Source organism: Myotis davidii, unplaced genomic scaffold, assembly GCF_000327345.1.
Source record: "Myotis davidii unplaced genomic scaffold, ASM32734v1 scaffold993, whole genome shotgun sequence".
NCBI classification, from domain to species: Eukaryota; Metazoa; Chordata; class Mammalia; order Chiroptera; family Vespertilionidae; genus Myotis; species Myotis davidii.
The window spans coordinates 1,527,140-1,536,648 of record NW_006285483.1 but is presented as its reverse complement, the minus strand read 5'-3'; the positions used below and the strand labels follow the sequence as shown (position 1 = coordinate 1,536,648).

Genomic DNA, 9,509 nt, shown 5'->3' with positions numbered 1-9,509 from the left:
CCCAGTGGATTGCCAGTGATCCATGGAAAAGGTATTTCCAGGGAGAACTCAGGATTGCCCACAAATTAGTTGATGGAGAAAGTGAGTAGTAAGTCAGGAATCCTGAGGCTGATTTCTCCAGTCCAGGACCCATACGGGACCTAGAATGCTGTAAGCTCTAGAGCAGTGGTTCTCAACCTTCCTAATGCCGCGACCCTTTAATACAGTTCCTCATGTTGTGGTGACCCCCAACCATAAAATTAGTTTCGTTGCTACTTCATCACTATAATGTTGCTACTGTTATGAATCGTCATGGAAATATCTGATATGCAGGATGTATTTTCATTGTTACAAATTAAACATGATTAAAGCATAGTGATTAATCACAAAAACAATATGTAATTACATATGTGTTTTCCGATGGTCTTAGGTGACCCCTGTGAAAGGGTCATTCGACCCCCAAAGGGGTCGAGACCCACAGGTTGAGAACCGCTGCTCTAGAGAATGACCCAATTCTACCAACCCATGCGGACTCCCTAATAGACAGCCTGTTGTGTCCAGGGGCCTGCATTCACTTGGTGTTTTATTAAAAAACACCTTAGAATCAACTTCCTGCTGCACTGAAAGTGGGGGATCCAGACGTTTAGTCACCGTTTCAGTTGATGACTAATTCCCACGACCTCATAGAGGTGATGGGGTAGTAAAGACAACCAACAGCGTGGCTTGTCACTGAGCATGGACAGCTGGATTGTCATGGGGCACTGAGAGCTGGAAAACAGGACAAGAAGTCTGAACACAGATGACAATTCCAGAATAATACAATAGGCCTTTTAGTGGCTGGGCTCCATGCGGCGTGGGAACTGTTTAGCCTTTATTGATTACTAGATAAGCAGACGACAACCTTGAACTTCATGTCAGAGGCTCTCAGCAGGGTTTGGCCTTGTTGATGATCTTTATTTCCATCTGAGCTCTGCGAATCACACCTTATCCACTGCCATGCGCTTCCAGCAGGTTCTTTCATGGGCTCAGGGTTCTCTGCTCTTCCCTTTGCCCCCGTCTCTTCCTGGGTCTGCAGTGTTGTAAAGCAGGAGGGTTCTGTTCCTGGTTGTACCCCTTGGTTGGTGATCTTGACCTTCCTGAGCCTTTGTTTTTTCATCTTTAAAACTAAAATTGTAACAAACACTTGTTCTGGGATTCGATGAGGTCACCCAGATTAAGTGCCTGGCATGTCTTGGGCGTACACACACACACACACACACACACCACCTACGCACGCAGCCGGGCTCTGGAGTTGGGGGACAAGGGAGAGGTGTGTGGGACCTGCTAGACTACTCTTCTCTCACCCAATGGAAGATGAAAGGACAGCCCCCCACACACTGCCTTGCCCTTCGACTCTGTGCGATTTCCCACTCTTTGTACTGAGCAGGGAAAACATTTATCTGTGCTCACCAATCTCAATCAGGGGGGCAGCCAGGCGCAGCAGCCCCGCTTGGGACTACCTTCCCCTTTGAAAGGTTTATCAATCCATCTGCCGCTTGGTCAGCCCTAGACAGGACTATGATTAATTATTTCTGTCTTTCCCAAGTTGACTTTGATGCTTGCTTGTTGAAACAAGTCTTCTGAATTCAGGAAATGGTCTCTTAATCAACATACTTCAAGATGCTCCCTGAGACGCTGTACCAGCCCCCAAATGGCTTCTCCCCTTCACTGGACAGAGTGGCCAGCCAACCTTGACGCTGTCTGCATGTCCCTCTAGAACTACCATGAAGTTATCTCCAAGTCCCCAGACATTTCAGGAGTCTGGTGACAGACTCACTTTCAGGATGAGGAGGATAATGATTACACTTAGTAAGGATAACACTATCTAGTACTTCTCATGAAAATCATCTTGTCATTTTCTCTTTATTGACACCTAAGAAATATAAAGAAATGAACTAAGACTCAGAGATGAAGAGTGTTCTGCCCAAGGTCACACTGATGGTCAATTCTAGAGCGGGATCTCCGGACTTTGGTTTTTGACTCTCAATCCTGGACTCTTTCCACTTAAACAACACTTGCCTTCCAATACCCATCTTAAAATACCCACAGTAATCTCTGCTCTTGTGGTCTTTAACAATTAGGAAGAACAGTAAAAAGTAGAAATGCTAGTTTTGAATTCATTCATTCATATTTAGCTGAATATCTACTATGGCCCAAGCATTTAGCTATTATATTTCAAGCATTTCCTACAAAATGAAGAAGAGGGAATGGGGAAAGCAGAATGAAGTGGGATGAGTGTAAAGGAACCCAGAGTGAAGAAAAATTGTACAAACTCTGTTTAAAGGCAGAGAGTCAAAGTGAATTCCGAAAGAGACCTAGTGGCACATCTGCTTGTTTTGTTTGTTTTAAAGTATTTTCTGAAAGGGGTTTCAAGACCATTGTTAGGAATCAGGGGAATGTAGAATGAGGACAGGAGGATTCCTTGGTCAAATATGTTGGGAGAATGATTGGCCTAAACCAGTGGTTGGCAAACTGCGGCTCACGAGCCACATGCAGCTCTTTGGTCCCTTGAGTGTGGCTCTTCCACAAAATACCATGTGCGGGCGCACACATACAGTGCGATTGAAACTTCGTGGCCCATGCACAGAAGTCGGTATTTTGTGGAAGAGCCACACTCAAGGGGCCAAAGAGCCGCATGTGGCTCGTGAGCCGCAGTTTGCCAACCAGGGGCCTAAACAGTTAAACACCACAAGGCAGGGTTTCAGATGCTGACGTACATATTGAACAGGGCCATTAGTGTGCACCTCAATAATCAAGTCATAGGGACACAGCCAGGGCAATGCTACTTCAGAGGCATTCCCTAAAGTGCTAGGAAAAGCCAACAGATGCCAGCTAATCCCAGCCCCTTCTACTACCCCTTGCTACATGACCATGGGCAGTTAACTCACTGCTGTGAAACAGTTTCTTCATCTCTTATGGGGAAATCCCACCCCATCTCACAGAACTGGCAAACCCTCCCACCCAAACCTGCTGATTTGGCTTAGTGGATAGAGCATCAGCCTTCGGACTGAAGGGTCCTGGGTTCGATTCTGGTCAAGGGCACATGCCCGGGTTGCGGGCTTGATCCCCAGTAGGGGGTGTGCAGGAGGCAGCCGATCATTGATTCTCATTACCTGTCATGCTCTCTCTCTCTCTCTCTCTCTCTCTCTCTCTCTCTCTCTCTCCTTTCCTCTCTGAAATTAATAAAAATATATTTAAACATTATCTTTATAAAATAAAAAAGTGCCTAAGAGAGTGGCTGGTACATAGTCTCTCCCTGTTCCATCTCCTTTCTGTGATCCTTTAGAAGACACCTTCCATCCACTCTTTAAATATTGAACTCATTTGTGGTCTACATGTGGTCAACGTTGGTTCTGACAATAACATTTCCCAGGATTAGGACCATCTCTCAGCCTGTCCCACCGGTTGGACCCAAGCTCCAGATCCCTGCTTCTCATTCTTCTGCTGACACCGAGACGCCTCCTCACCCACCTCCCAGGAAAATACAAATAGTTCAGGGGCCTCTCAAAGCACCCAAGCCCTTTGTGCTTAGCTAAATGCTTGGGCCATCGTAGATATTCAGTAAATATGAATGAAAGAGTGAATGAACTCAAAACAAGCATTTCTACGTAGCACACCAGGTGCTTTTTCATCTTACCTTTCCTGAGTAACACTCCCACCCATTCTGCAGGGTAGATATTTTTTGCCTGGTTTACAGAGCAAAAATCTGAGGTTCAAAGATGGGGAGGGATCTGGCCACGTTCACACAGATGGTAAATCTGGAGCTGAACTTGCAGATTTTCGTCTTCTCACTCCAAATCCATTCAACAACACTTGCCTTCCAATATCCATTTCGAAGTACCCATAAAAATGACCCAAGATTATGCAGGCATATAAGGCTAACGCCTGAATTTGAACTTGTATCTGTCCCATCCCAGTATTTCCTCTTGTCAAGATAGACATGCCCCGGGGCCTTGTGGATCATGCTTCGGGAACTTCAGGCTAGAACTTTGTCATTGGGAATCCTTCTGCAGCTTCTGCCACCTGGGCTTCCCAGAGCTGTGCTGCCCTCTCGTCCTCAACCCTTGGGTGCTGGCGAGTTATTGTCTGACTGAGTCTGTGCCTGAGCTCCTACAAACAGTGCCCTGCCAGTCTGGAAACAAGACCACAGCAAGCACCGACCTCGGTTAGAACAAGTGTGGGCAGGCTGTGAGCTGACTCCTGTTGCCACAACTTCTCTACCCACTGCTCCACTTCCTAGTTTATAGAGAGGTCACTGGCCACAGGTGCTGACAAGAGGGAGGTGGGAAGTCTCAACATAAATCCCCTGCAGCTGTTCCCCACCCAGCCAGTCTTCTCCACTGAGGTGAGGCAGTACGGTCTGAAGTTTAAGAGTACTGACTTGTATATATATTTGCTTGTTTGTTTGTTGTTCAAAGCCCTCCCTAAAATGATGTGAGGGTGTGAACAGGGTCTTGTTCAGGGCTGCATCCCCTTGCCCCAAAAAGTGCTAACTAAGCATGTAGAAGGCACTCACATGTGCTAAAGGAATGAATGATAATTACCTGCCTCAAAGGGCTGATGTAAGAACTCAGTGCAGTGATGTGTATAAAGCCCTTACTTAGCTTAGTGCCCAGCACACAGTAGGACCTCGATAAATGCTAGCTATCACTATTAACAAATCCTCTTAGAAGGAGGACATCCTGAACAATCGCCCCAGACACCACCCCTTTCAGACGGAGGGCTCTGTAGTCACTCCGAGATCCTGTGGGCAAGGACCCCCGTGGGGCTGCGTGTGCTGGGCCTCGGTTCTGAGGGACCACAGCGTCCCCCTTATCAGATGTTTGTGTTTAGACTCTGAAGGGGGCAAATAACTCTAGTTCCTCTGACAACATTTAGGGCCCTGTCACCATTTTATTATGTGAGCAAACATTTGATAGCTGGGAAAGCCCATCCCTAATGACAGGTCATAGAATCTCGCTGGCGTCTCCTTATCTGCCCTCTTGTTTGCTCTTCTATTGAAACCCGCAAGGTCACAAGCCATTTTCTCTCTCCTCCACCTGAAATCTGAAAATTGGTAAAAGGCTGATAGTGGGAAGTAAAGAGACTCGAGAGTGGGGGTGGGTGGCGGGAGGAAGAGCAGGCAAAGGGTATCAGAGGACCCTGAGCGGGGCCTCAAGAATGTAAAAGGGTCGGAAACCTGCCTTGTTACACGAATGTACAGCTCCGTCCCGCTCTGAAGGGCACGCAGAGCAGCATGGTGAGGCACCCTGTACAGCAGTCTTAATGAGAACAGTTACACCGAGCACCAGTCTGAGTACTTCCTGCGTATCAGCTCATCTAATCCCTCAGCAGCCTCCGCTTTATAGGTAAAGAAACAGAGGCACAGAGAGAGGCACAAGGGCTCAAAGCTAGTCGAAGGCTCCTTACCTCAGCGCGTCATAGAAAGAACACGTGGGTTCAAGCCCCAGAATGGGTTCGAATCTGGCTCCAGCCCCTCATAATTGTGAAATCGGGGATAATTCACCGACTCTCCTTGAGTCCTGCTTTCCTAATCTGTAAAATGGACAGAACGGCAACCTCACTGAGGGTTATGGTTGGAAGTACTGATTAATGAAATAATGGGATAGGAGGCCTGTACTGGTCATGGTAGGTGCATGTGTGTGTGTGATTGAGGGGGAGTCTTGAGAGAATAAGCCAAAAGGCAGAACCTTCCCCTGAGATGCCAACACAAGTGAAAGGGGAGGAGGAGACAGAGGGAAACAGAAAAAGGACTCCTTGGAAGGAAAAGGAGAGGAATGATGTTCCACGACAGTTGAAATGGATGAGGCCCAGGGCTCTGGAAAGGAGCCTGCCCGGTAGATTTCTTTCCCAACACTCTAAGTTTCTTGCCCTCGTAGTAATGAGCCTTAGAGAGCACTTTGTAGTTTCCCACGCTCCTTCCCTGATAAATCACCGGAGTAAGTGCTGTTTTTCTCATAGGCTTTATAACCTTGTTGCTTAAAATAGATCAGCGGCACAGCACAACCTGGGAGCTGATTAGAAATGCAGGTTCTTAGGCCCACTGAGTCAGAATCTCCATTTTAACAGGATCTCTGGCCCTCGTAGGTCCATTAGTGTTTGGGAACCAGTGTTCTCAGGGGCCCTGCTCTTGGAGGTCTCACTTCTATGAGAGGCAAGAGCTGCCCATCCAGCTGCTGTGGCAACCACACTGAGCTCTTTATAAACACTGCTCTCACAGAAAGAGGAGCCCAAGCTCAGGATAAAGGTCAGCGAGTTGCGACTATTGCAAGGTCTGCAGCAATTCACTTCTCTCTTCTGAAGTGGCTGGGAAAGCCGGCTGGCAGGTTTTGCTAAAGGAAATGTGCTTCAGGACCAGCACCGCAGAACTGAGCAGACACTCGGTCCTCAGCCCTCCACCCCCAGCTCTTTGCCGGCCGAGTTGGGTCTCAACTCCCCTACAGAAGCCAAACTAATGGCCCATGCCCCTGCCAATTGCACACAGCTGAGCTCTCTGTCCTTTCTCTCTGCAGTGTCCTCTCCAAGCTTGGTGATATCCACACATCACTTACTTTGTGCACAGCAACAAGGATCCTATTTTCCACACCATCACTCTCCGGGCAGCTGTCATGGAAAAGCCCAGTGGCCTGACAAGCACCTGCAAGAGGTCCCTGCCTACCTGACATCCTGCCGGTACCTCGGACAATCCGTTCTCAGGAGGCGCAGCCTGAAGCCCAGCTTCCCTTCCATGCAGTATTGTCACGATGCCTCTCCCAAGATGTCAAGTCCTCCCGTCCGACCCAGAGATGGGAGAAGAAACCACGGAAGAGGAAGAGAGAAAGCCGTAGTGTCTACATTATGCTCCTTCATTGAACAAACTGATGTGAAAACTTGAATCTGTTACTGAAATGAGGAGAGGAGGACACGTGCTATATTGAACTGAGCCAAACACACTGTAAATACCAGCACTCCCTCCCCCACCCCTATCCCAACTGATCCTGAGATTTCTTTTAAAGAAGTAAATTTGTCCAATGGGTGTAAACTATAAACTACTGTAATTAAGTGCAATTTCCCCTGCACTTCCTTGCCCCTCTGCCGTGTATATAATACTAAAGTATCTACTAGTTTTCTTTGTAAAGGTCAGAGTTGAATTTTTCAAAGTGATTTTCCCCCCTTTTCCTTCCCGTATGGAGAAATACCCTACATCGGAAGTGCAGCCCTTGCCCCTCTCTCATGCCTGGACACGCACAGGGACACTGTGTATTTTGGACTGACTGCCCGCTAACTCCAGCCTCCTGATGTTAAGACACACCTCTGGATCCCTGGAGGGGGGCGAACATAGTGTCAGAGTAACGTCCTAGCGTCTGGTGGGGCTAAGGGTTCAGCCAGTGCACCCCCAAGAAACCCCAAGGCAGGGAAACTGGCTGTTTGATAGCATAAGAAAAAGTTGTCCTTTCAGAAAGCCTCCCATTAAAACTATTTTATCACTACCCAGAGTTTCTCATTTCTATCTCTAACACTTGCCCTGCCGCCATTCTACAGAGGACCCCTGGCCTCGCCGCCTTGGAATTTTCCACTTACTCCACTGGGCTCCCTGCTGCATGTCCCCTTGTCTTTGCACTGCCTTTACTGCTAAGGTAAGAAGAGTTCATTCTCCCAGCCAGACTCCACAAATCCATCAGCGGGAATCTAGCAAGAGCAGGAGAGAACACCTTTCTCTTCTCTGCAATTCACAGGAGTAAAGTGATCGAGCCTATTCTTGGTGACTGTGGTCATAGGAACAGATGGAAACCCTGTGAGCCACTTTTTCAGCCACAGCTTAAACATTAATTCCAGCTTTTCCTCCCTTCTGTAGGGCTGTCAATCACTAGGAGAGTGGGCACCTGTGGGTGTCGCCTTCTGCCCGGTGTCCCTCTCTAGTAGAGATGCTAATGGATACAAATAGCCCAAAAGGGGAAAAGCTAAAGGCCTGGACACTCTGCCAGCAGGGACTTTGCCATAAATAATCCAGCGTTGACGCAGGAAGAAGGATAATGGACTGCTCTCTTGGCTGTCTCCTCTTGTGTACAGCATAGATCTACCAGCATTTCTCACTTCTTGTGGTTTCTTGCTTTAAAATGGATTATGTCCTAGTCAACATGTAAGCAAGGCCCCAAGCAACAGGTTTTTAAAAATTCCAATTTAGTGGGAGATGCAATTCTCAGTGAGCCAGACAAATTTACTGAGTACCTACTATGTGGCTGGGGCAGGGACGAATGGATATGGAAATGCTGACCTCTTTGGTTCCTGGCTCCTCTAAACAAGGTAATTTGGGCTGAAGTAGTCCAGAGCAAACTCATGGTTGGGTTGAGATGGCTGAGGGCAAGACCAAGCACCATGTGTCAAGAGAGGCCAAGATCCCCTGTCACTAGTTGAGATGGCCTGTGAGTTCCAGGAAGAGGAAGGGAATATAAGCCTCAATCACCAGTCTCAATTGAGGCCCTATTTCTGGACTCATGTTGTTTCTGGAATAGCAATTATCGGCTTTGGTAGATCTTAGATCTTGCATTGTTGTGATGGCTTTGAGAATTCAGAAAGTTATATTCATCCAAGAGGTCATCTAGGCAGAGGTGGAGGTGGGAGGGAGGATGGCTGGGTTGGGAAGGTCTTTAGGGACCAAATCCTATATAAACAAAGGCATGTAGAAAATGACCCTATCAACTGAAAGCTCCCAAGAAGGTTAGCACCTTCCTTCTAATCAAACAGGGACCAATTGTTGCAGCTGCTGCGAAAAACAGTGTGGAGGTTCCTTTAAAAATTAAAAATAGATCCACCTGATGACCCAGCAATTCCATTTCTGAGCAAAGAAGAAACCCAAAGCACTAAATTGAAAAGATATATGCACGCCTGTGTTCATAGTAATGTTATTCACAATAGTCAAGATATGGAAGCAACCTAAATGTCCATCAATAGATGATTGTATAAAGCTGTGGTACATACATACAACAGAATATGATTCAGCCATAAAAAGAATGAAATCTTACCATTTGCGACAACATGGATGAACCTAGAGTATAAGTATATTGTGCCAAGTGAACTAAGTCAGACAGAAAAAGACAAATACCATCTGGTTTCACTTATATGTGGAATCTAAAGAACAAAATAAAATAGAAACAGACTCATAGAAACAAAGAACAAACTGTCGGTTGCCAGATGCAAGGGGGTTTGGAGGGATAGGTGAAAAGGTGGAGGGATTAAGAAGTACAAATTGGTAGTTACAAATGAAGATGTAAAGTACAGCGTAGGGAATATGTCAATAATATAATAACTATGTATGGGGCTAGCTGGATACTGAACTTATCAGGGGAGTCGCTTCATAAGTTATATGTAATCACTATGCTATGCACCTGAAACTAATGTAATATTGAATAGTAACTGTAATTGAAAAATAAAACAGGGACCTTCCTCCACTGTCCCCAAGCAGGACGAGGAGGTCTGCTGTATATGGGTCCAGGTGGGTATTACCCACTTTG

The 9,509-nt window shown here is 46.8% G+C and overlaps 1 protein-coding gene across 7 annotated transcripts in view; it reads left to right on the top strand.

Annotated features, from left to right (window-relative positions):
• The window catches only part of HNF1B (HNF1 homeobox B), a 52,179-nt gene extending 44,692 nt beyond the window's left edge, over positions 1-7,487 (top strand). For 5 of the 7 annotated variants that reach the window (XM_015559076.1, XM_006756183.2, XM_006756181.2 and 2 more), the window contains one exon: positions 6,531-7,486. In XM_015559076.1, the coding sequence (XP_015414562.1) occupies positions 6,531-6,892 (362 nt within the window). In that variant the 3' untranslated portion in view covers positions 6,893-7,486. Of the gene's footprint in view, positions 1-6,530 lie in introns of all 7 variants that reach the window. The other 2 variants (XM_006756184.2, XM_006756182.2) reach the window with 1 other exon arrangement.
• Positions 7,488-9,509: the final 2,022 nt, after the last annotated feature.